The sequence below is a fragment of the Chelonoidis abingdonii genome, chromosome 25 (assembly GCF_003597395.2).
Source record: "Chelonoidis abingdonii isolate Lonesome George chromosome 25, CheloAbing_2.0, whole genome shotgun sequence".
In the NCBI taxonomy this organism is placed as follows: domain Eukaryota; kingdom Metazoa; phylum Chordata; order Testudines; family Testudinidae; genus Chelonoidis; species Chelonoidis abingdonii.
Window position 1 is genome coordinate 11,123,774 of NC_133793.1, and position 25,904 is coordinate 11,149,677.

Genomic DNA, 25,904 nt, shown 5'->3' on the forward strand with positions numbered 1-25,904 from the left:
GGCTCCGGTGGAGCTGCCGCAGTCGTATCTGCGGACGGTCTGCTGGTCCTGCGGCTCCGCCGGAGCCACGAGACCCGCGCGCGGGGCGGCGAAATGGCCCGGCGCCTAGGGCGCCAGAAACCCTAGCGCCGGTCCTGCCAACACCCCAGACACTCACTGGACTCTCTGGGAGTTGCGGGTGTGTGAGATCACCGGGACCAGTGACTTGGTCTGGGGGAGTGGGACCAGCAGGCATGGCATGATGTGTAGAGTTGTTAATTCAGGGGTCTAGCCCCTGCGCTGCTTTGGGGAGAGGGAGCGCCCCTGCACAACTCTAGCACCCTGGCCAGGCCACACTCATCTTCTCTTCCCTTATCAGTGTGCATAGATGCTGGAACTAGGGCATGCTGCTGCACCCCCTGGCTTGAAGTAGTAACAACAACCCAAATCCCCGGCTTCTGCCTTCAGCACCCCCACTTTAAACCTTGTTCCAGCCTGCGTGTGAGCCGCAGGCATCTGGGAATCCTTTCAGGAGGTCACATCCCCAGCTTGGGATTCTCAGGGAGTCAAGAGCTTGTTAATGGGTCACCTCAGGTGATGAGCTACTCAGCTGTCTAACTCCCTGCCAGCTGGACTGCTCCTTGCACTGGGCTGGGATAGACACCGTGCACGGCCCCCACAAAGCTGTGCAGCTTCAGCTTCCCTGGGCTGGTCTTGGTGGGGAATGAAGTGGCTGCCGGTAAGGGGAATAAGATGACCCTTCTCTTCCAGGAGCCGAGGGCAACCTGCAGCCTATCCCCAAGTTCGGAGATGTCTATCACGTTACAGGTAATACTCCAGGCGTGGGCTTAACCCTGTGTGTACTGGGGACTGTCCCAGGGAGTTGGTGTCTTAAGGGTGGGAGTTCTGAGGCTTAATTAGCATTTGCAAAGTGCTTGGAGATCCTGGCCGGAAGGTGCTGTAGTATCACCCAGGGACAGATTTTCACAAGTATTTAATGCAGATAGAGGCTGCCTTAGGTTGGGTACATAACTCCCCCTGGAAATCAATGGGAGCTAGTGAGGTGCTTATCTGCAGCTGTGGGCACCTAAATACCTTTGAAAATGTGGCCCAAAGTACTTTGGCAGGGCAGAAGTGGGGCTCAGCTCCAAGTCAAGTTTAGCCTGGCATCTGGGTGCAAGGGTTGGGTGGGGAGGGGGTTAGCTCTTCTCTTGAGCTGTCAGACATATCTGGCTTGAGAAATCAGTCCCCTCCAGGCCTGGGATGTGTTCCAGCCACCAAAGCTGCAGAGCTGGGTCTCGGATTCAGCTCAGGCCCCCCAGCCACACAATGCAAAGGAGTGCAGCTTTAAGGCCCTGTTAGAATACTGTTGTCCAGGTTTGTTCCAGCTGTATATTTTGAAAGACGCTTGCACCTCCTCTATTTACAGGGGTCCGGTGAAGGTGTGTGTTTGAATGCGACACTCCCGTGTAAGATTCCAAAGAGCAGGGAGGAAAGTAATTCTGTAGAAGCTGAGATATCACCCTGCACACTCAAGAGCTGCAGGCTCAAGTGCCACAAATGCAGGAGAGGGCTGGTGTGTTCCCTCCACCCTGTTCTCATCAGTTTGGTTTCCAGGACTGCAAACATTATGCACTGCAGCACAGCTCTTTGGGGGCCGAGAGAGGAGCCTTCCACTCCCATTTCTCAGTGCAGTAGGAAGGAGGTGCATGTAATCTTGTTCAACGACATCTTGAAACAACCTTAGATCCCCCCCGTCCCCGCCTCTAGCCCCTTTTGGACCCTGGCAAAATGAGCTTTTTCGCCTCAGGAGTGGTTTGGACAGGACCCCTATTGAGATGAACTTACAACCTCCTCCTAGCTGGGCAAGGGCCCTGGGCCCCCTCCCGACAAGCTCTCACTAGAAGGGATGTCTCTGGCGACTGAAATTTACCTCTGTGCTTCCCCATCCCCCCCAACCCCACTCTGTCGTGAATTCGCAGCCCTTAATGATTTGCTGTGCAAATGCTGAACCACAAAACCAGGTTAGAGAACATTGGGCCAACCCCTTACTTGGCTTGTATACCTTCAGGGAGAGTTTGCCTGGATATAGGGTGAGCCGGGGCTCAGGATTAGGCTCCTGTGTTTAAAATCAGCGGGTGGGTTGCTCCTAGCTATCCCTGCATTGGCCCTGCAGCTGGGGAGCGCTGTCTGACTGTATGGATGAGGCTGGCACACCATCGCTAAAGTGATTAACTAGAGATATGACTTGGTCCCTCGGTCTCTATGGGACAGGCTAACCTGGCTCCTGTCACCTTGTGTCCTGCAGGGGTTATCAGCCTGCCCTATGCTGAAATCAATGAGCCCTTCGAAGCCTGGTACAACCTGAGCGGAGGCCAGAGCCGCATCCAGTACTACCACGGTAGGTCACCTGGATACTGTTGGGGTAGCGGTCCAGGGAGGCAGCGTCCTTTCCCCCTTACGCACAGTGAATGGATTACCCATGTCTGGCTGCACGGCCAGGCTCTCTCCTCCAAGTGCAGCTAGTGCTGCGGACGGGTCTCTGTCTCAGCACGCCTGGAGAGGCAGCACCTGGGCCAGGGCCCCGCAGGCTAAGACGAGATCAGTTTAAGTTCTGTGGTGCTGATAAACTGAGCTTCTAGTGTTAGCTCTGGGGTGCAGCAAGGAGCTTAGGATCTGGCCCCAGCATGTTACCAGAGCTGAGGTCCTGATGCAGGCAGCCCCCCACTGAAGCCCGGGGGTGGCAGAGAGGGAAATCCAAGCCAGGACGCTCAGGATTAGGGCCATAACTCTAGTTTATTCTGTGATTCTTTGCTAAAAGGTGGTTAATGGCTTCAGGTCACAGCTGCTTCAACTAAACTGGCCACCCTCCCCTGTCCAGCAAGCCGGCTTCTCCTCTCCACACCTGCTAGCAGCACACCAAGGCAGTGCCACTGACGAATGAGTGCTGAGCAGCACCCGTGAGCACCGCATTTACTCCTACTTAGCAGCTGGGGGGAGTCCCACTAGTCCCACTGCAGTGAATGCTGGGGCTACCTCTAGCCCCCGGCATGGCCCTCGTCTCCCAAACACCCGTCGCTCAGCACAGAGTGACGCTTGCCTTTGTTACGCTTCCCATTGCCCTCAGGGAGGGCGTGGGCGCCCGCAGAACTGTTGTAGCCCTCCGTGGTAACTGCTTGCCCTGGGTGCGTCCCTGCAGGCCAAGTGATCACGTACCAGCTTGGCTCTGTGCAGCCATTCGGCGCCAGTTTCAAGGTGACCCCAGAAACCACAGAAACCCAGGTGAATGTTCAGAAGTGCTTCCGGGTCAATGGCACGGCCGGGGATCTCATCAGCCCGCAGAGCGTCTTCCCCCGCCTGGACGGCTTCAAGGTGAGCCCGTATCTCACGGGACTTGCCAAAGAAGGGCCCCGGATGCCAGGCATCCTGCTCGGCGAATGGGGTCTCCTTTCCCCCGCCTCCCCAGGAGACCCTTTAGCTACCTCGCCCTGCTCCATAGCACAGGGCCATTGGCACACGCGCCATGGGGCTCTGCGGCAGACTAGTGCATGATGGGTAATAGCGCCAGCACACCCCTTCCCCTGGCAGCGATGTGACAAGCCCAGGGCCAAATCTAGCCCTGCCCTAAGCATGGTGCATCGCCACTCAAGTCGGCAGAGCTTGCACCAGGGCTGGCTGTGGGTCAAACTGTCCCTCCCATGGGTGCACAAGTGGAAAGGGGTCCAGGGAAGCCTGCCCCCATCCCCCTGTACACCCTGAGCACGGGCCCGGGGTAATCAGCTGAAGGGGGATGGGGACTTCCCCCTTTGTGTGCCCCCGGGGAGAATGTCCCCACAAGAAGGGGGGGTCTAGACTGCCAGCCCCGAGGCGCGAGCTTGGCCTGACTGCTGCACAGGAAGCCTCGGTCCTGCGGCTCAGAGTGCACACAGCTGCTGGCCAGGACGCTGCGGGCAGCACCTCACGTGTGCACCGTGTAGGATCTCTTGCTCCGGCAGTTAGCTGTCCCGCCTCATCCAGAAACACCGCCCCTAATGCCCGCTGCCTCCCCAGCCCGTGCGGGAGGAGTTCTACAAAGGGCAGCTCTGCACCGTGCTGCAGAGCGTGTCCTACTGGGGCCGGAAGAAGAATGTCTACACCCTGTGGGTAGCCAGCTCTGCTGACGGCCCCGTCCCCGTCCACTACGAGATGCGGGGCTTCAACAGCCTGCTGGGCTCCCACTACGACAAGTACGAGATCGACTACAGCAGCTTTTCCCGCAGCTACCCAGCCGAGGTCTTCAGCCTCCCACACGGTAAGCACGCTGCTGCCCTGGGCTTCCACCACTGCATCCATCACTGCAGCATGGGACTGTAGATCCAGGTGAGACACCGCCCATCCCCTCCATACCATGCGTGCGCTTCTGGCTACAGCAATACCCAGCCACGCCGCAGGCAAACACCAGGCAAAGGGGTTGGTGAACATTGATGTAACGCTCCCTTCCTCCCCAACTCTAAGGGAATTACTCCAGATTAACAGCCATGTGCCAGCACAATCTGGCCTACTCTCTACCTATAGGCCAACCACAACTTTATACTGCAGCAAGAAGTGAACTTGTGAAGATGCAGCTTGATTTATGATTGGACAGAGAGAGAGTCCAGCGGAGGGCAATGAAAATGATTAGGGGGTTGGGGCACATGACTTACAGGGAGAGGCTGAGGGAACTGGGATTATTTAGACTGCAGAAGAGAAGAGTGAGGGGGGATTTGATAGCAGCCTTCAACTACCTGAAAGGGGGTTCCAGAGAGGATGGATCTAGACTGTTCTCAGTGGTACCAGATGACAGAACAAGCAGCAATGGTCTCAAGTTGCAGTGGGGGAGGTTTAGGTTGGATATTAGGAAAAACTTTTTCACAAGAAGGGTGGTGAAGCGCTGGAATGGGTCACCTAGGGAGGTGATGGAATCTCCATCCTTAAAAGTTTTTAAGGCCCGGCTTGACAAAGCCCTGGCTGGGATGATTTAGTTGGTGTTGGTCCTGCTTTGAGCAGCGAGTTGGACTAGATACCTCCTGAGGTCCCTTCCAACCCTGATATTCTATGATTCTATGATCAGATACAGTCAGTCTTGCTCTTGATAACCTTTGCCCTGCCAGTCTGCTCCAGGGATAATCTGTGCCTGCCACAAACTTGTTTCTGCCTCTGTCCTTTCTAGGTCTAAAATGCGAGCACTGGCCTGGCGCAGGGCCGGAGCACCAGATCCTGGCCAATCCAATGCAGGAATTTGTCGGGAGAATTAGAGAAACAGACAGAGTCCATCACCAGCTGTTCCACCACTACAAGGAGAAGTTCAGGAAAACGTACAGCACCGAGAAGGAGATGGAACACAGGAAACGTACCTTCATCCACAACATGAGGTATGGGGCTATCTGGGAACGGAAAGGAGGAACAAGAGGGTTTGTTTAAACATCTCAAGGAATGTTTCTCAATGAAGCAAAAAACTGGTTGCTTGATAGAAATGTCTTCAAATAACCATGGAAGAGACTCCTGCCCGGCCTGTGTGGGGCTGCGCTGGGGTACTCTCTTGATGTGCCCTCACGTTGTATGCCTGGAACGAACCCAGGACACAGTGATTTTTGGTTGCTGTTCTTTGGGTGCACAGCTCAAGAGTTCAGGACTCTCGGCCCACACTGAAAATCCAGCCCCAAGTGTCTCCAGCTGGGCACCCAAAAAAATCCACAGGTTGAGGTTGGAAAGTTTGGCTGCAAAACCCTGGCATCTCCCACCACACGTGGGGCAGCCCCAAGCTGAGGGAACTTCCCAGACCGCTAGAAGTGATGCAGGCTGAGTCTCTTGCAGGACATTCCCCCTGCCCCCTCCCCCCAAGAGCAGTTAGAGGATCTGCATCACAGCCCATGGAACCTGACCCAGATACTGTCCCAGGCCCTTCCCTCTCGTTACAGGGCTGAGCTTCTCCAGGCTGCAGACTAGGGGTCTCCAGTCAGCTACCCTCAGCAGGTGGGAGGAGGAGGTGGCTTCTTCTGGGATTACTTCTCCCATGCGCCCTGGCATGGCTAAGAGCCTCCCATGTCCGTGATGATTGTTTGTTTTTTTGGGGTTACTGGCTGCTGGGAGGGTGGCCACAAGCCAGTGCTGCTGCCCGCTGCCCAGCTCCCCCTCTCTCCACATCATCCATCCCCTCCCAGGTACGTCCACTCCAAGAATCGGGCCAACCTGCCCTACAAGCTGGTGCTGAACCACCTGGCCGACCGCACCCCGGAGGAGATGGCCGTGCTGCGGGGGCGGCTAAAGAGTGGGGCCCCCAACAATGGGCAGCCGTTCCCGTCCGAAGCATACAAGAGCCTCGTCCTGCCAGAGAACCTGGACTGGAGGCTGTACGGTGAGCAAGACAGGCCAGGCTCTGCCTCTCATGGTAACCTGCCAATGGTGCAGCAGGGAGTCCAAGTGCTGCCCACGGGGCTTTCGGCTGGAGCCGCTGCATAGGACAGGCTAAGAAGGGAAACAGGTCCCAGAGAAAACTAGCTCTGATGCACTGAGAGTTCCCTGCCTCCTCCTGACCGGACCTAGCGAAACCCAGACTAAGGGCACGGGCCTATACCTCTCTCTAGTGACTGGGCCATAGAAGGGGTTTGAGTCTCATGCGGCCTCCACCTAATGGAGCATATCTTTTAGCTCAGGCAGTAGTGGTGGCTGTTTTAAGCTCTGAGGGTCCCAGGTTCAAGCACCACAAAGGGCCGAAGTGGGGTCCGTTACTCTCTGCGGAAAGAAACTTTCCCGCAAAATGGCCACTTTCCCATGGAAGAATGTGGGAAACATGAAAAACCCCAAATTACCTGACTGCAAACCCTCCTGCCCTGTAACCCCTCCCTCCCCAGGCGCCGTGACCCCAGTGAAGGACCAGGCCGTGTGTGGCTCCTGCTGGAGCTTTGCTACCACCGGGGCGATGGAGGGGGCCCTGTTCCTCAAGGTGAGAGCCCAGCTGCCTTGCGTGTCTAGGGAGGGAGCAGTGCAGAGTCTCCGAGGCAGGCTGGGGCATCGGAGCCCACACCCACTTCTCAGGCTCCTGCCACTAGTCTGGATCCTCTGGGCTGCTGGGGTGGAGAATCCACCCCTCCGGCCGAGCTGCATGGAGCCCTGAAGGGGAACATGGCCTTGCTCCATGCCATGGGTGACCTCTGGCGCCTGATCAAGAGGAGCTATGAGATGTGGAGCATGGTGTGTCTGGCCTGGGAAGCGGAGGCCACCCCTTACTGGGGAGAGGAAGCAATTGGGGAGTGGGAGAATCATCCTTGAATGGGACAGTGGGCAGATGGGCACACTCCAGTGAGCCCCCCGCCCCCATGCGCAGGCCCTGGGTGGAGGCAGTGCCCAGAGGGAACCTTTGGCTCTCTTGGCTGGAGGCAGGAGACAACTAACCCCTCCATGAGCCAGGGGAGGGGGAGCCCCAACCCCCCTCTCCTCTGGGCTTTGTGCATTACTGGGACTCTGGATCTCTCGGCCGGGACCCTGACTTTCTCCCGGCTGCCCCTCAGACTGGAGTGCTGACCCCACTGTCCCAGCAAGTCCTGATCGACTGCTCCTGGGGCTTCGGGAACCACGCCTGCGACGGTGGCGAGGAGTGGCAGGCGTACGAGTGGATCAAGAAGCACGGCGGCATCGCCAGCACCGAGTCCTACGGGCCGTACATGGGCCAGGTGAGCACTGGGCCGGCATCGGAGGAGAGCCCAGAGCCGGTCGGGGGAAGATTCTGGGAAAGGCTTCGGGGCGCTGGGCACCCTCCTGCCTGCTGTCTCCATGGAGGGTTGAGGGTGCTTTGTACCTTATCTGGGGCATGCACAGGCCACTTCAGACACTGCCAGGCCTGTCAGAGGCAAGACGGCCTTGTGGTTAAATCAGGCTGCCTCTGTGACCCCAGGCAGCTTGCCCCCGGGCACATTGAGCAGGGCCGGATTTCAAATTAGGCACAGCAGGCCTGTGCTTTGGGGAACCCTGCCTCTCTAAAACTGGGGGCAACACACAGGGAAACTGTAGGCAGGGAGGGGAGGGGCGCTGAAGATGCTGTGCCTAGGGGTGCGTAAGGTGTAAATCCGGCCCTGGTGCCGAGCAGCTGCAGAGCCCCCTGCCATCCAGTGCAGATAGGGGTGCTGAGCACCTCTGGACCGCAGAACCGCCGCCCTCCTTCCCTGCCTCAGCTCTGCGGCCATAAAACGGACTCTGCCCTGGCCTGCGTCCCAGGCTGGCTGAGATGTCACAGCGCCGGGGGCTGCGTCGGCACCCAGACAGGCGAGCAGCGAGGCTGATGCTCCCATCCTGCAGCCCCTCGTGCAGGAGCGGGACTTTTCCCATGTGAGCCGCTCCATTGAACTCGAGGAGATGACAGCTGTGTGTGGTCAGAGCCTGCGCGACTGCTGTCACTGACTCATCCTAACCCTGGCAGTGGCTGGAGGGGGCCTGTGTAGACCCAAACCCCTGATGCAGGATGGGGTTTAGTGTTTCTCCGGCAGGACCAGTGAAAGTTCCTCCTTAGCCTGCCTTGTCTGCTCTGCCATGGTATCCAGATGGTGCCATGCAGGCGTCTAGCTGAAGGGCAGGGCTCTGGATTTGGCTGCAGTAGCCTTGTCACCTAGTTCTTGCACCGGTCTTTCCCCTCCAGAATGGGTACTGCCACTACAACCAGTCTGAGCTCATAGCCAAGGTCGCTGGCTACATCAACGTAGACCCCGGGAACGTCACCGCCCTGAAAGCGGCGCTCTACAAGCACGGCCCGGTGGCCGTGAACATCGACGCCTCCCCCAAGTCCTTTGCCTTCTATGCCAACGGCGTCTACTACGAACCTGCCTGCGGTGAGTCTGGGGGAGCACCGGGGCTCTGCTGGGGGAGGACTTTGCTTGTCTCGAATTGGACAGAGCCAGGTTCCCTGCGGGCAGAAGCAGCTGCATTGATTCTCACCACAGCTCGATCAGACCCGTTGTGCATCTCGTCTAGGATGGATCCTGTTAATTAATCGTAACAACACACAGCCTTGTGATTGTGATTGTGTTACTTCCCTTGGCCTCCATGTGTTCCTGTGAGCTCCAGATCTAACAGAGGTAACTCTGCTGAACTTAAGACTGGAGCCACCAGGGCCAGGTCCTCGAGGGTGCAACATAACATCACTAAAACTAACTTTAGGTAAAACCAAAGGCTACAGTCCCATCCCCCCCAGCTGCTTCAGAGGGAGGAACAAGAAACTCCTCATGGAACAACTTACCCATGGGGGGAGCTTTTATGCTAGCCCCATACAGAGCGTGACTGCCTACTGCCCTAAAGCAGGAGGGTTCAGAACTCTTATCTTTTATCCTGCCTAACCTAACTGGGGATGTTCCTCCTCTATGTCCAATCTGCGAACTCTTGCTAAATTCCTGGCCTCCGGGATATCCTGTGGCAATGAGTTCTGCAGGCTAATTAGGCATGGCATTAAAAAGCATGTTTTAAAATGTTTCCTTTTTTAATTCATTGGGCAGCCCTTTGTTCTTGGGTGGCATTGACCTTCCCTGCCACTCATTATCTTTCACCCCTTTTTATAGCCCCCCCTTATTCATTCCCCTTTACACTAACTCCTGTAAGGCAGTCATACGATGAATATAGGAAGACGTAAGGTGGTTTCTCTGCACAGGGCACGGCCTGCTGGCCTCCTGCGGGCGGGACCGCACAGCCCAGTCTCTCACCTCCCAACAGAGGGAGGCTAAGTCTCCTCTCCTTTTTCCTAGGAAACAAGAGCACAGAGCTGGACCACGCGGTGCTGGCCGTGGGCTATGGAGTCCTGCAAGAGGAGAGCTACTGGCTCATCAAAAACTCCTGGTCCACCTACTGGGGTAACGACGGCTACATCCTCATGTCCATGCGGGACAACAACTGCGGGGTGACGACGGCGGCAACATACCCCATCCTGGCCTGAGCATGAACACTGCGTGCAGGGCCTGTTCCCCCAGCCTTGCCCGAGAGACCAGCTAGCCCTGGGGAGAGAGACCCACTCAGCTGCCTCTGGCTGAACTCTCACTAGACTCCAGCTACGTGAACCAGTCAGAGGCCTGACAGCGACTGTCTGGCTGGGGCAGGTCGCTCCTGGAGTGTTACTTTAATACCCACATAGCTTCAGCTGGTTCCCTTAAGGCCCTGTGAGAGGCTGGGTGGTCTCCAAGCTGAGGGGCCCCCTGCACCTCGCACTACCTTGGAACAGACGCTCCACAAGGCGGGGACCGTGCTGATGTGTCTCTGTGCATCATGGACACCTGCTACCGTCACCGTGCTTATAGCATGTCAAGTGGTGAGTTGGGGGAGGGCGAGCCACAGACGCTGGGGGCAGAGGGAGAGCTAAGCCTGGCTGCTGCTGAGTGATGGGGATAGATGCCAGCACAGCTGGCATCTCTGCTACACTGCACAGCAGAAGGCTGCTGGATGCACGGAGAGTGCCAGGACAATAAACTCTAAGAGAGAAGTTTGCAGTGTCTGTGTGTTTGGGGGGGGGGGGGGAGCTGGGGGAAGCAGGGTTTGGCTGTGCCTTGCCCTCACTGCTGCCCGACGCTGCCCCAGGGAGCGGAGCAGGGCACCCCTCCTGCTGGGGGCAGTCACAAGGCAGGGCACGTAGCACCTCTCAAACTCAGCGTTCCTACAGTGCTGCGGGTGCCTCTCCATGGGAGGGGTGAGGGGAAAGGCCTGGCAGCGCAAGGCTCCTCGACCCAATGCTGCCCTCACCCATGGCTCATCCAGCCTGGCTCCTGCTACCAGCCAGACTCATTCAGTGGGGAGGGAGTGCTCTAGTTCAGTGGAGAGTCCGAACAGCTGCATGCCCTGGGCTGGCGTGAGTCAGGATTGCTCCAGGGCCTGCAGCGGAGCTGTGCCAGTTTATACCCACTGAGTTTCTGTCCCTGTGCCACAGGGTTCACTCACCTCCTTGTGGCCACATCTGGGGATTAACTCCACTCCAGTCTGCCACCCCCTTCTTCGCAGCGTGCCCCCCAGCCCTAGAACTCAGGGTTTCCCCTCTTTGTGGTTCAGCCTTCTGGCCAGGCCACTATCGTCCTCCCCTTCCAGGATACCAAAGTCCCCCTGGATCAGCTGTCCTCACGCCACTCCAGACAGCCTGGGCCAGCCCATTGCGCCAGGTCCGGACCCTATGCCTGCTTGCTCCCAGACCCTGTTGCCACCTATCAGGTTAATTGTGTTAACAACCTGTTCTGCCTTGGGTGGGGTGGGCCTGCCATCACCCCCTGGGTATAGGCACTGCCTCACTCGGGGGTGTCCTTCCCTCCAGGGAACCCCTTGGACACAGGCTGGAGGGACACCTGCATCCAGGGGTGAAATGGCCAGTGGGAGCCTGGTCAGACATGGTTCAAGGAAACTTTCCGGAGTTAAGAGGTCTTCCTGGGCTGGGGCTGAAGGAGAGGGCTGGGTGGGGGATCAGGTGTCCACCACAATAGTGCGGGCAAAGAGCAATGCTCCCAGGAACACATCAGCAGAGCAGGTACAGCCTGGGTTCACCTGGAGGAAAGCCCACCACTTATCAATTCAAGGAGCAACCAAATAAACATCTCAAGAACATTCCAGTTCTACCAAAACTACTCCTGCCCCGGCTCTACCTGCCACGGGGGCGGGTGTGTGGCGCCACTCGTGTGATGAACATCACCCAAACCTCAGCCCACGAGTGGATGGCTTGTACCTGAGCTGGGGCTGACCAGAACTTTGCATACAGTTCCCCTAACAAGGGAACAAAAACCCAATTCCCCTTCCAGTCTCCACTGGCCTGCCCTGGCTCAGGACACAGATTTCTGACGAAGTGGGGATTCACCCACAAGAACTCATGCTCCAGTACATCTGTTGGTCTATAAGGTGCCATGGGCCTCTTTGCTGCTTTAACAGATTTCTGTTTGCGCCCAGTCCCTGAACTTTACCCTGGCCCAACTTTGCCAGGCAGCATTGCTGACATATTTCCAGTAACAAAGGAACGGCGTGAGCACAGGCCGTAGCGTTCTGTGACGGGAGCGAGAAAACCAGTGAGCTGCACCGAGGAGTCCGCCCCAGAGCCCCCACCACCCCCCTAGTCCCCAAAATGCCCTGATGGATGTTAAGGCTGGTGCACGCACAGGTAAGTAAGACAAAAAAGCAGCCAGGCTCTGGGCCAATTGCTGCTGCTCTTGGAAAAACAGAGAAATTCAGTGTTTGTTTAGTGGGAACAGACAGTCAGGGATCCACCCCAACCCAGCTGTACAAGGGTGTTGCAATCATATCAATGGAGTAAGAAAGAACAAAACAGCAAGAGGCACCTAGAAGGAGGAAGTGGAGAGTGCATGGGGTTTTCCCAGCACATCAGTGGGCAGGTCACAGCTTAGCACCAGTGACCGCTGTTGTACAGTGGTAATGGGGCAGGATCAAGCAGAAGCTTGGGCATCTACTCCCACCTCTGCCACTGACGCATGCCAGGACTCTGCGTAAACCACATCAGCACCCCAAGCCTCAGTTTACCCATCTGTAAATTGGAGCTTACAGCTGATGAGATTTCTCAGGCTTGGTTAACGTTCCCAGTGGGACACTCTGGCTGGAGCAATAGATACTGTGCTGGCTTTGAGGAGAAGTAGCTGCAGTGGGAGCCAGCTGCCTACTCTGGTTTTGTTTCAGACCCTCCGGCAGGGCGTGAAGGGGCAGCAGGGGGATTTTGATCCACGTGGGGGGCAGTGATGCTTTTCCCGGGCCAGAAGCTGCTCTGAGACGCATTTTCATTTTCTTCGGAGAGGCTGCTTGTGAGCAGGCACCCTCGAGTCACTGTCGCTTTCCCTGGAATGAAAGCGAACGGGCACAGCTGAGCTGACCGTTCGCCTCTGCGGCAGGTGAGCCCTGGGGAGAAGGGCAGCGCTACCCATGGCTCCTAGACAAGCTTCTCCTGCCGGCACTGACACCTCGAGGAAGGGGACGGCACCGGAACCTTGGAAGGAGGCTGCCGACATGGGCCTGATTCTGATCCCCCTTGCATGGGCTTTGCACCAGTGTCACCCCCCCGCACCCCTTGATTCCCCACCAACTGGCTGGTGGCATTTCCTCCCCGGCAGCTCCTCCTCCCCCTCCCTCTGTTCTGGAAACTCAGTTCTGGTGCAGCATCAATAACCCCCCAAACCCTGCAGCGCAGCAGAACTCCGCAGGGAGGGGAATGATCCCCGAAGCTGAAGGGCTCCTTGCGCTCCCGCCGCCATCACTGGAGAGGTGTGAACCCGAAGCCACGTCCCGTCAGGCTGGGAGCTCGGCTGAGTGTTTGTACAGCTCCTAGCACATTCCAGACTGTGTCAGTGCTTAACCAAACTTCGAGGAAACCCCGGTGCTGCAAGCGGGGTGGGGTTAGTGGTGTTGTGAGTGCTGCTTTTCCCTTTCCCTTGGTGCTGAGACAGTCACCTGGGGTCCTGGATCTGCGTGGTCATTCTAGATCCCACAGCACTTTCTGCAGGGGTGGGGGTGTTAAGCCTGGTGTTCTGACCCATTTCCAGTTTGCTCCCCTAAAATATTCCTTGGTATGTCAGTTGGACATGAGATTTCCTTTACTTCCTGTCCTAAAGTGCGCTGTAGATTGTTCTGCGCTGTTAAACAGCCACCACGTTCTACCCCAGAGGTGGCTGCATGGGCTGCAAGAAGGGACACCTGTCTATGTGGTTTGCCAAGGCCAAGGCTGTAGTGAAAGGTTCTTTACAAGTTCCAGATGTTAGATAGACAGATGCCGTCCTTGGGAACGAAAGGCACCACAGAAATGTAATACTAACACACCCCGGTGAATCATTCTTTTCACAGCAGCTTTGAGAGGGAGGGAGGAAGGAAAGCAGGTGTTACCCATTTCACAGATGGGGAAAGAAAGACGCCCAAGGCCTCCGAGTGCGTCAGTGGCAGAGCCAAGATTAGCATTCAGGTGCTCTGGGGCACCCAGTCCTGACCTCATTCCTGCGAGCCAGGCTGCCTTTCAAACAGGAACGAACTTACCAACCACCAGAATGCAGCCACCTCTGGGGTGGAGTCCAGCAGCTGTTCGACAGCATGATCAGCACCACATAACAACTCAGGGCAGGAAGTTCAGAAGAACCCTTCAGCTGCCTGAAACAGCAGAGGGGATTTAGTTGGGCTGAAAGCGCAAGCAGAGGCTCACTGATAGCGAGATATCACACACCACCCATGGGCATATGTTTGGCTCCAGGAAATAAGCCTTATCTGTAGCTATCAGGAACCACTGAGCCCAACTCTTGCGCCACATGCTCACTGAGAAAGGCTGGCCCCTGGGCAGAACAGGCATTATGCAACACAGGGGTTTGGCTGTCGTACGGTCTCCTAGCCAGGAAAGGCAGCAGCGTATAAGTGGCAGAGCAGTCCCGGATCAGAGAGGCATCCCGAGGGGTATCGGCATGGGGAACAAGATGAAGCCTTGCATGGGCCTTCTCCTCGCCCTGGCATTCCTGATGGCTGCTCTGGGCCCCAGGGCAGGCTTTGCCCAGGAGACAGAGTCCGGCTCCTGTGCACGTGAGTAGCTGGGGTGCTGAATCCAGGGCAGAGCTGAGAGCCCGCAGCTCCCATTGAAGTCAGTGGGGCAGGGGGTACTCAGGACCCTTGGGGATCCTTTTGTGGGGTTTTGTTCTACAAACTGGGAGCCAAACTCAGTCCAACGCTCATGGGCTCCGGCAGGGAGCAGGCTCTGAGGAGAAGCCGCAGCGGGACATTGCTGGGGCAGCTGCATCTCTGAGGAGCTCCCCGCCGGACAGGCAGGATGCTTCCCTGCCCTGAAAGGTGAGGCAAAGCCCCTTGGAGTCCATAGAAAGGAATAGACCCGAGAGGGGTTTGGATCAGAATAATGGTAAGGAGGTGGGGAGCTCCATGGGTGGGGGAAACAGGAGGAGACACCTGCAGCCCAATGGGCGGGGGAAGGTGGGGAGAGACACCCACAGCCCCAGTGATGGTGGGGGGAGCTGACTGAAGCAATCCCAACCTTAGCTGGAGCAGAGGTTCATGCATGGCTGGGTTTAGCTGGGCTCACCTCCGCGTCTGGCTGTCAGCCTCTCCCAGCTGGCGACTATTCCCGAGGTAACACCGTGGGCTCGGTTCCCTGGTGCTGGTGCCGAGCAGCTAGGAGACCTGGTGGGGGGGAGGGCTCTGTCTGGGGAGCACAGAGACGCTGCCCAGGAAGCAATTCCTTGGAGCGATGTGTGGGGGACGTTTTGAACTTGATAGCAAGGAACTGAGGAGTGAACCCAGAGGTTAAGTGTCCTGTCTAGAAAGTACAGGGTGACCAGACAGCGAGTATGAAAAATCAGGATGGGGGTGGGGGGTAATAGGAGCCTATATAAGACAAAGCCCCCAAAATCAGGACTGTCCCTATAAAATCAGGACATCTGGTCACTCTAAGAAAGTATCAGCTGTGGTCACTGTGGTTTAACAGGGCATCAGGACCATTCCAGCTCTAGCCTCTGACTCTTTCTGTATGGCCCTGGACAAGTCACTGAATCACTGTGTGCCTCGGTTTCCCCATCTGCCAAATGTGGCTAATGATACTTCTCTCCCTGAAGTCAGACACCAGCCTCATCCTCCTTGACCTGTCTCCCTTCTCCTCAACACTTGCCCATCCCCACCACCCCACAGATCCAAGGAGCACAGATACACTGATCATGTCACCAGGTGACAGCAACCCAGCCATGTTTGTCCTGCTTCTCACTCCCCTCCCCCCACCACACACACACACACTCCTTCTTAGCCTGGTTAGGATCTTCACCTGTTCGATACTGTTAAATATCGCTTGGGAACCCACTGGGGCAGGGAAAGTCTCATGACTTGGTTGGAGAGATGCCTAGAACGTCTTTGGGGGCTCAGAAAATAGCCAGAGGTGTTTTGATGAGCCCATCCTCACTTTCCAGCTAGCTCCAGCTCTCTCCCCTCCCCAAATACAGGCTTTAATTATTACTGTAAAATGGGCATATTGTCACCCAACCCCACCCCTGCTTCTCAATATTGCTGTCCATATCAGATGAGCAGGGTGATATCTAGGGGTGAAAGCACAGGGTGGGAGTCAGAAGAACTAGGATTGATTCCTGGCTCCACCGCCGGTTTGTTGTGTCATCTGATGCCAGGCACTTAGCCTCCGTGTGCCTCAGTTTCCCCAATCTGCATGCTGGGGGTTCAGGTTTAATTTATCCACATTTGCCAAGTGCTTTTTGACCCTCCAGTCAGGAGATGTTTAATTCTAGTCAGTGTGTGGGGGGTGGGGAATCTCACCCTTGGCCTCCTGATCAAGCTGCTTCCTTCCAGTCACCATGGCCAACTACATCCCTGAGCAAAGGGCAGAGACCTGGGCAGACTTCCCAGCCCTGACTGTGCAGTTTGGCCCTTTATGCTTCCTGCCAAATCCCAGTGTCACGTACTCCTTGTACATGGGAGGTTGCAGGGCTGCTTCTAGCAGGTCAGGCTGTGGTACCAGATATGGACGGGCAGCGGGCTGCAGCGCTTCCATTATGGAGAGAGATGAGTTCCCTGTAAGATACTTGACTATGCGTCCAGGTCTGCCGGGTACCAGCCCAGGTTACACCTCGCGGCTAAATATGATCCTGCAGTTTCAGCCTCCCCCCAGGTGCATGAGCCTTTCCCCTGGTCCCCTCCTGGCTCCATGCTGTGCTGTTACAGATACCTTCAGGACACTACCACATTGCGCGCCTGCTCTCCTCACTGCAGCCTGCTTCTCTGCCTCTTTCAGAGCTGAAGGAATTATCCCAGTGCGGAGTGGACAAGATCTTTTTCCAGGGCCAGCCAGGGATCCCAGGAATGCCAGGCATGCCGGGGACAAATGGCCTACCTGGGGCTAAAGGAGATCCAGGCCCTCAAGGGCCCCCAGGTGAGAGGATGCTATCAGAACTCGGCAATCACAGCCTCAATATAAAGCAGGCCAGACAGACATCCGTACCCAGGCAAGACAAAGGGACGGGCAGACTCCGTGTGAATGCCTGGCACTAACTCACCCGACAGGCAGGGCACGGGCTTAGAGAGGCTGGGGAGCAGGGTGCTAAGGAGGAGAATGGAGAGCAGGAGATTACCTCATGGGAGGTCAGCAGGACACTGCTTTGAGGAAGCTCACAGCCCTAGCGCTCTGCACCAGAACAGAGGGCTGCTCAGGGACACACATCGGGGAGGCTGAGCGGCTGGACTGAGGAACCCAGCAGGCCTGGCCACAGAAAGCAGTTTTTAGATCGGGGTTATATTTCGGCGTGGGCAGGGAAAGTTTCAGACAGGTTTGCAGAATCCAGGTTTGAGTTCTGCAGTGCAGTCTGTGCTCTCAGGCTTGTGTTACTATTAATATGGTGTGACGAACTGGGACTGTTCTTAATGTTTGCTCTGAATACTGTGTTGGTGCCTCAGTGTCCCCTAGGCAGTTCTTAAGTATCTAGGTGGTGGGATAAGGGTGTGTGATTGCTGCAGAGCAAAGGGCCAGTGCACCTAAATGCCTGGCTCTCTGTCTCCTAGCAACTGATGGCCTGGGCCCCTCCTCTGCAAAGGTGCCAACTGAAGGTGTTGGAGACAAAGAGATCAGCTGACCTCCTGGCCCGGGAAAGGGGCTGAGCAGAGAGGAGGGGCTGGAGGGGGTGGTTAGTCTGGAGCTGGCTGGGGACGAGGAGTGAAGTGCAGACCTAGGGGTCTGGCTCACTGCCCCCCAGAATGGACCCGGCCGAGGGGTCTGGTTCGCTGTATCTACAAGCTCTGTTTTAGACCCTGTTCCTGTCATCGAATAAACCTCTGTTTTGCTGGCTGAGAGTCACGTCTGACTGCAAAGTGGGGGTGCAGAACCCTGTGGCTTCCCCAGGACCCCGCCTGGGTGGGCTCGCTGTGGGAAGCCCACGGAGGGGCAGAGGATGCTGAATGCTCCAAGGAGAGACCCAGGAGGTGAAGACGTGTGAGCTTCTTGCCCTGAACAAGTCTGCTCCAAGGGAGAGGAGGCTCCCCAAAGTCCTGACTGGCTTAGTGGGGAGCTGTTCCAGAGCATCGCCCGGGGACTCCGTGACATATGGATCGTGTGTATTAGAATAGGTCAGAGCAGGAGGGGGCTGGGGGCTCTCCAGACAGTCTCTGCCCCCAAGAGCCTGCACTGTGCCCAGACCAGAGAGGCAGTGGGGACAGGATAATGTGCAGCAGAAACGTCAAAGAGCTGGCGAGGAGCCTGTGCCCAGCAGATCTTGGCTGGTCGTCTCTGCCATTAAAACACTGACACAATATCCCTTCCGTGAGCGAGTGAACCACGAACACACAGACTAGCTGGGGGCGAGAGATGTGGCACCTTGGCCTGCCCAATCGTTGCCCTCTGGTATTTTTTCTAGCACGGACACCCCCGACCACCAGGAACTGGACTGAGCTGCTCATTCATTTCACCCGAGCCAATAAATGGTACCCACTGGGGCTGGATTTGAACCCAGGACCTAGAAGCAAAAGGCTCTTTGTCCCCTTAGAAATCTCCATCCAGCCTGCTCCTCACCCCCAGCTCCCCATCTGCACCACCTGGCTCTTATACGCTGTTATAGGTAGCGCTAAAGGCACAATAAAGGGAACCAGGTCCATGCCTCTGTTCTCTTTCTTCAGGCGAGAAGGGCTCCCCTGGGGCAATGGGGAAGGCTGGACCCAAAGGAGACAAAGGTAACTTCCATGGTACTCTGTGGGGGGAGGACGGGACGCAGGATTGGGCCCCTCGGGAGGCCTCACCGCTCTATCCCCTGGCTGCACCCTGCTGACTGACTCTCTTGACACATCTAGACTCTTGCTTGCAAACAGGTCTGAGTGCTGCATTCCCAGGGCTAATCACCTTCCCCGCCTCTGCTCTGGAGAAGAGACATTGTCACTACCCTACATGGGGAGAAGGACTTAACAGCTGGGGGTGAAAGCCTGGCCTCACAGAGGTCCACACTGCTGCTAGCATCCCCTGCAAGGCCCTTTCACCACCCTGAGGTGACATTTGAGAGCCACGCATCTCCAGAGCATGCGGCAACCTCTGCCGTCCCCTCACTGCCCAGCTGCCGGATGCACCCATCTCACCAATGGCTGTCTCTCTCTTCCCTCAGGAGAAGCCAGCAGTTCTGCCAGCTCTCAGCAGCAAGGTACACGCCTTCCTCAGCCTCAAACCCTACCCTCGCGCACCAACACGGCTGTGAACACACAGATGTCACAGGCCATCCATAGGGAATCGAAGCTGGGCCCTCCCACACCAAAAACACGGGATGCTACCACCCCAGCTAAGGGAGTAACTCCATTAGCATGAAGTGAAGCCACTGACCAAGTGAGAGTCCAGCCTCCCCCAAACGACATCCCAAGGCCCCACCAAACACAGCTACCCCAGCTAAGACCATTTTCCTTCCTTTTCTCTAGCATCAGAGACTGGTTAAGGGCCCTCAAATGCATCTACCATCAGCTCCAGCATGAAACAGCCAGGCAGCAGCTAGTTCATTCCTCACCCCACCCTCACCACCTGCAGTTCTGATTTCTCCCTCAGGTGTTTATTTAGTCCAGCTGGAGAGAACCCTCCCAGCTACTGTATATCCCAGGCCCTCACAGCCAGGGACTAGCTCTGAGTTACAGCTGGGCGACTGCCTTTTCTATGAAAAATGCAGCTTCGGGGACACCAAAGCGTTTCCAGAATTGTTGTTGCTTTTGGCAAATTATTTCAGTCAAACCATCCCCCCCACCACCACATGTCATTTTGACCCTTTCAAAAGGAACGCTGGGATTTTTCAGTTAACACTGCTGTTTTTGTTTCCAGATTTCCTTTTGTTTTATTCAGAACAGCCAAACATTTCAAAATGGTCAGACTCTAAACACAGGACCAACACGGCCTCAACAACGCAGCATCAAATCCAAACAAACCTTCTGTTCAACCCAAACCGAACATTTCTTTGACTTTTCGATTTGCCAAAAAGTTTCTGACATTTTTCATTTTCAGCCAGTGAACAGAAAAATCAGTTGCCCAGCACTGAAAGTCCCTGACCGGGGTGTGTTTATCAGTCAGCCAGCAGATGGTTGTGAAAGCCAATGTCATTCATTCTTCCTGCTGCTCAGGGTAGACAGCGGGCACCATATAAGACCCCTCATGGAGAGACAGCTGTTTGCTGTTCACTGAGATCATCTGAAGGATGGACATTGGACTCACTGGGAGATCCCCCCACAGCTCCAGCAGCAGGATTGGGTCCTGCCCAGCTCCCTGGGTCATCCAAGACAGAGTGGCTGGTGCTCTGGGACCCCCATCCCAACCCCTGTGTTGGATCAGACATTGCTAACTGCCTTGGCCATAACGAACTCACCCAACTGGTGTTTCTCCCGAGGGGCAGGTGCCAGGAACTGCAAGGAGCTGCTGGAGCAGGGCGAGGGGCTGAGCGGCTGGTACACCATCCACCCCGAACCGGGGAGAAGGCTGACCGTCTTCTGTGACATGGAAACGGATGGCGGGGGCTGGCTGGTGAGTCCTTCTAGCCCTCAAGCAGGGCAGGGGATGCAGGAGGAAATACACCTCCCCACACGTTCCTCCACCTATTTGGTGTTACCACCCCCCCATTGCACAGAATGGGTCTGTGGCCCCTCTAGTGACCAGTCCACATACCAGGCTGAAGACTCTGCTGCAGGTCCCGGTTAGGGGCGTTCAGGTCAGATTTTCAGAAGATCTTGTCTCTCATGTAGGCACCAGGTAGCCAGTCTTGCCAAATTGCTCAGCACCTTAGCAGTTGGGGGAGGGGGGCTAAGACTCCCCAGAGTCCTCACCAGAGCCCAGGCCATGTTCTTGATAACATCCTCCCGCTGTTTGCAGTGCACGAGGGGCTCTCCAGACAGAACAAACAAAGGGGGGGGGTCTTGTCTCCCTCCTTCCCTTGCCAGGGAAGGAAATCAGAGAGCAGAGAAATGGCCTGTCTCTTCAGCAGTCTTTCTGCAGCCAGCCCTTTGGGACTTGGCTTATCAGCTGTCTTCAGTTAAGGTCTCACTCCAGCTTGGGGCACCCCGTTTGACAGCTGGTTCATGCAACAGCAGGGGCAGTGAGGCCAGAGCCTGCCTCCTACTTGATCTGTCTACGTGGTCAGCACTCTCAGAGGCATAGCAGCCTTCGCCCTGGTCACCATCCCTTCCAGGGCCCTGTTTTCCCTTTCTAAGCTCCCACCCACCCCCTCCAGGCAGAGCAAACCTTACAGATGCACCTCGTTAAGGGCTGAACAAGCCCAGGGGAGCTCTTTAGTCTCCTTTCCCCCAGAGCAAGGGTGAGCTCCCTGCCCCCCTCCCAGCTACTCAGTGCTTTGAAATGCTGGTTGTCAATGATGCTATAAGAGCAGCTGGGTGCTAGTTCTTTGCCTCAAGCCATAGAGTCCTGTGTCTGTAGTGAGGGAAGTCTAGGGCCTGATCCCAGCTGGTGCCCCTTGGCAGTAGGTACCACGTAAGATCCTTCAGTGGGGAGATGGCTGTTCGCTGAGATCCTTTGAAGGGTGGACATTGGACTCAGTGGGAGACCCCCCTGTAGCTTCAGCAGCAGCATTGAGTCCTGCCCAGCTCCCCAGGGCTCGCTGAGTTTGGACGTGACCTGCCCCTTGCCTTCCAGGTGTTCCAGCGGCGCCAGGACGGGTCGGTGGATTTCTATCGGGGCTGGGAAGCCTATAAGAGAGGCTTTGGGAACCAGGCATCGGAGTTCTGGCTGGGCAACGACAACATCCACTTTCTCACCAGTACCGGTAAGGAGACTTCTCACCACCCAGCTGAGAAGGGAGCAGCAGGGGAAGGCTGGACTGAGGTGTAAAATCACTGACTTTAGCTGAGCTACCCCAGATCTACCCAAGCACAGCAGGGATCTTGGGGTAGAGTTAACACTGACTTTTCCTGATCAGCTTTGAAACCAACGCAGCAACTTGCTTGCTGCTGCCCATGCAGCCAGTTCAGTTTGGCTGTAAGTGCAGACACAGCACCTACCCTTCTGAGCGCCCCCTCCTCCTGGGACAGGCCGCTACCAAATCCCCCTCTGGAAAGAAGAGAAGTCCAGGCTGGAACGGCTTGTCTGCCCCTGAGTTTAAAGGGCCAGCTAGCTGCAAAGCATGCTGGGGAGGGTTCCTAGAAAGGGTTAACCCCAAACAGAGCTCAGTGGTAGCTAGTGAGCTCCAAAAGGAGATGGCTCGGAGCTGGTGTGATCATGAAAATGCAGAGCCTTTTCAGACACGGGTGCTTCCTGGGCTTGGTTCCCCACCACGGCATCACGGCCCCTAGTCCCTCCTGTAAAGCACCCTAATGCACGGGCCCAGGGGAGACTCCCACCTCCATTTCCTCTGGGGTTTCCCATCCTTGTGTCCCCAGGCGGCCCCTAACCTGCAAGGGGACTGCATCTTCCCATGGCAATCCTAGCTCCTGCGTTGGTCTGGGGCCACGGCCGCTCTCTCCAGCAATGCTGGGATTTTGATGCCTTGCTGTCCTTTTGACGTCAGGGACCTACCAGCTGCGGATTGAGGCCAGGGACTTCAATGAGTCCAGCACGTTTGCCAAGTACAGCAGCTTCAAGATGCTGAGCGAAAGGGAAAACTATACGCTCGCCTTGGGCTCCTACTCAGATGGCACCATGGGTGAGTTACTGACTGACTTCCACTTGGGCCTGCCTGCCGCTGCAGGGTGAACGGGGGCCAGCTGGCGGCACCCCCTTTGGTATTACACACCTCGGCCCCTCCTGAGTAGAGCCTGGCAGCTGTGCCACAGCGTTTCAGCTCGTGGCACCTGCTTTAACCTCTAACGCAGGGTTGAGGCCCTCAGACAAGTGGCCTCTCTGGTGGCGGAGCCCAGATCTTCAGACGGGGAAGGCTTAGTTGCATGAGGCTAGCTAGACACCAAGGGGAAGCCTTTCCCTGGCGTAAGACTGGAGTAAGGGCTGCTGAGGATCTGTCCCTGAGCTTGCAGTCGTCCCAAGACACAATGTCAGAGCATTAGGGACAAGGGTAACCGAGCAAGTCACAGAAAAAGCAATAGCAACCACCCCACCGGACCGTGGGAGAGGAACAATAACAGCTGTCAGGCAGAAGGGGCTGTTACAGGCCTGAGGTGTGTTTGCCGGGCTGGCTGAGGGAGCCCAGCCCTGGAGGAAGAGGAGGAGGTTACGTGCAGGTCAGGATCCCATTAGCAAAGCTGGGTGGGGGAACCACTGTCACTGGATCTTGTCAGTGCCCTCCCTTCTCCTCGCCTCCATGACCATTAGTGAAACTTTACGAAGTTGAGGGCGCAGCGTCGGTTTCTCAGGGTTACGGAGGGTACACCCACACTGCGGGTGCAAATCCCAGCTCGGGAGGATGTACAGATGCCAACTCCGCTTAAGCTCTCGCGCTAAAAACCGCCGTTTAGGTGGAGCTGCTGGAGCTGGCCTCCGGATGCTGCCCCACTGGGGTACGTACTCAGCGTGTGGCCTGAGCCACTGGCTGGGCTGCCGTGGCCACACGGCTACTTCTGGTGTGCGACCTCAAGCAAAGCCAGCGTGCCTCTACCTGTGCCGGGAATCATGGCGCCCAGCTGCCGTGCAGACATCCCCTAAGAGTTTGTAAGCTACCGACTGGATTTCTTGATCATAAGGATACCTGGTGGGGCCCAGCACCTTCCCCACCTGGCTGGGGGAGACGCCTCAAGTGGGGATAACCCCCCAGCAGCCTATCACATGGGAATCACCAGTGGCAGCTTTCCTAAGGATAAAATACCAGTTGTGCGAGGTGGGGAGGCAGGGCCAGGATTCCTCAGCCCTCCATTGTGACTCTGTTAGCACCGGTGAAGAGCCCCAGCCTGCCCCCACTGGAGCCCCTGCATGTCCACACACCAGGTCTAGCTGGGGCGGGGTCTGCAGGAGCATCCCCCTTCCCCACTGCATGTCCACAGTGCCTCAGCCCAGACCTGGAGGGACCAGCCCTAGGAGTGGGAAGGCAGTCCAGTGTCCACGGGCCGCTCAGGCCTTGGCTTCTCTGCTGAGAGTTTCCAACTAGAACTGGGGGAGGAAGGGGAATTTCTAGGCGACTATCTGGAAAACATAGCAAAATTCATCTAGCAAATGTTATTGGGCCGGTGCTAGTTCCAGCTAGGGTGTGAGTGGGGCTGGGGGTTGCCGTGGTGTACGAGCACCGCCTGTCTCCTGTGACCCACCAAACTCATTTCACACCAGGGGGAGGACTACAAGACTAGGGCCTTATTCTCCATTGTCCCTGCACCTTGGGTCAGTGTTTACACCAAAGCACTACCAGATCAGACCGGTGTGAGTCTTTGCACAAGCGTGAATGACTGTGAAAGCTGGAAATCAGGGCCCCAGACATGATACTGTCTATTAATCAATGATAATATGCAAAGAGACAGGGGCGGGATTTGAACCGGTGACCTAGAGGCAAGGCTTTTTGTTACGACTCCATCTGGGGAAAGCCTTTGCCCTCATGCGAAGGCCATGAGTTTGGCATGGAATGAAGATGCCGCAGGCCAAGCCCTGTGTGAATTTCCCTTCCTCCTTTTGCAGGAGATTCTTTCTCGGGCCACAACCGGCTGGGGTTCTCCACTCGGGACAAAGACCACGACACCTATGGGGGCAGCTGTGCCATCCTCTACAAAGGCGGCTGGTGGTATGGGCAGTGCCACTCCTCCAACCTCAATGGGCTGTACCTCAAAGGTGAACACAGCTCCTACGCCAACGGGATCAACTGGTCCACCGGGAAGGGGCACCACTACTCTTACAAATACGTGGACATGAAAATACGGCCCCAGTAGGCAGCCTCTCTCTCTGGGGGCTCTACTGATGCTACAGGGAACCTTCCCTAGGGACCTACTGACTGAACAGCCCTTCTGTGGGGCTAGTAAATGGGGAACTTGCCATTAGCTGGGATCTTGCGTGCTGCTGTGGTACTGCAGCCTGCAATTCAATCTCCTCTCCAGGTGCTAGCCCTGCAGGCGGTATCCCCCAGGGGCTAAAGCAGGAGAGCAGACCCCCCTACACAGCTCCTTCTTTTCCTTGGAGGGACCAATGAGCGCTGTCCTTACTTAACCCCCTGCTTGTCCTGCTCTGGGAAAGATGAGCTGGGAGTCAAGACTTCTGGCCTCTTTTCCCACTGACCTGCTGCCCCTCTCTCTGCCTCAGTTTCCCCCTGCTGTAAAATGCAGGTGAAAATACTGGCCCATCTCACAGCTCAATAGAATACACAAAGGGCTCTGAGATCCTAGGGTGGGGGTTGCTACAGAAATTCATAGTGTTACTTTATTAAACACAGCCCATGCGGCAAAGTAATTCCCTCTGAGTCGAGCTGTACTCTGTCTGAAGGCCAAGCTACCACAGTGAAGGCCCTTTTGAGGACCCCAAGCTGGTATTTTACCATCTCCATTAGTCAGTTTTCAGCAGGGCTTGGCCTCCACCATTGGGGTCAGATTTTCAAGAGATCTCCGTGCAAAGTCTGGCCATACGAATTGCAGAGGGAGCAGCTGACATCTCAAGGGTCTGGCCCCGGTGGAGGGTGCTTAGAGCTTGAGAACTGACCCAACCAGCCTGCGCCCCATGGTGATTTGCAGATAGGTTGGTATTTCTCTTTTCTTATTCTTTGGAAAATAAAGCACCTACGATGTTTAGAGCACGTTTTCACCCAAAGCTTTATTCAGTCCTTCTGCATAAGATTTGAGGATTGAGACTCAGGCTGGTTTACATTAGGTAAGCCTGCACATTGTTTCTACGTGGCACTGCTCAGGCCAGGAGGAAGAAAATAGAGCCATGAAAGCCTTTTCCAGCCTCGCTGATTTCTAGGGTCCCGAACGCAGAACGGGCTGGGAATCTCCCTAGAGAAGCTCTTGCTATAAGCACCCCCAATGCACATGCAGAATAAGACCGAAAGGATGAACACCATCGAACTGGCTCTATCTTAAACCCCCAACCACATCTCAGATCATTT

The 25,904-nt window shown here is 56.2% G+C and overlaps 2 protein-coding genes across 4 annotated transcripts in view; both read left to right on the top strand.

The window, feature by feature from the left end:
• The window catches only part of LOC116837937 (digestive cysteine proteinase 2-like), a 13,185-nt gene extending 3,275 nt beyond the window's left edge, over positions 1-9,910 (top strand). The window contains exons 2-11 of the mRNA XM_032802861.2: positions 751-807; positions 2,288-2,380; positions 3,179-3,351; positions 4,030-4,270; positions 5,168-5,369; positions 6,159-6,352; positions 6,849-6,940; positions 7,506-7,667; positions 8,627-8,816; positions 9,723-9,910. Of these exons, the coding sequence (XP_032658752.1) occupies positions 751-807; positions 2,288-2,380; positions 3,179-3,351; positions 4,030-4,270; positions 5,168-5,369; positions 6,159-6,352; positions 6,849-6,940; positions 7,506-7,667; positions 8,627-8,816; positions 9,723-9,910 (1,592 nt within the window). The remainder of the gene's footprint in view (positions 1-750; positions 808-2,287; positions 2,381-3,178; positions 3,352-4,029; positions 4,271-5,167; positions 5,370-6,158; positions 6,353-6,848; positions 6,941-7,505; positions 7,668-8,626; positions 8,817-9,722) is intronic.
• A 4,305-nt stretch (positions 9,911-14,215) lies between these two features.
• Positions 14,216-25,589, top strand: LOC116838011 (veficolin-1-like). Of its 3 annotated transcripts, none has more exons than XM_032802980.2 (8): positions 14,216-14,376; positions 16,718-16,855; positions 18,589-18,642; positions 19,065-19,100; positions 20,319-20,452; positions 21,575-21,704; positions 22,446-22,580; positions 24,491-25,589. In XM_032802980.2, the coding sequence occupies exons 1-8, from the start codon at positions 14,235-14,237 to the stop codon at positions 24,736-24,738; spliced, it is 1,017 nt and encodes a 338-aa protein (XP_032658871.1). In that variant the 5' UTR covers positions 14,216-14,234; the 3' UTR covers positions 24,739-25,589. The 3 variants fall into 3 exon arrangements, with proteins under 3 accessions (XP_032658871.1, XP_032658869.1, XP_032658870.1); XM_032802978.2 differs by having other exon boundaries at positions 14,217-14,499; XM_032802979.2 differs by having other exon boundaries at positions 14,217-14,499; positions 20,325-20,452.
• The last annotated feature ends 315 nt before the right edge of the window (positions 25,590-25,904 follow it).

Coding starts and splice junctions, on each gene's coding strand:
- LOC116838011 (XM_032802978.2), top strand. CDS start 14,235: ATGCTCACTGAGAAAGGCTGGCCCCTGGGCAGAACAGGCATTATGCAA. Junction 19,101..20,318: donor TGCCAGCTCTCAGCAGCAAG/GTACACGCCTTC, acceptor GTTTCTCCCGAG/GGGCAGGTGCCAGGAACTGC. Junction 20,453..21,574: donor CGGATGGCGGGGGCTGGCTG/GTGAGTCCTTCT, acceptor CTTGCCTTCCAG/GTGTTCCAGCGGCGCCAGGA.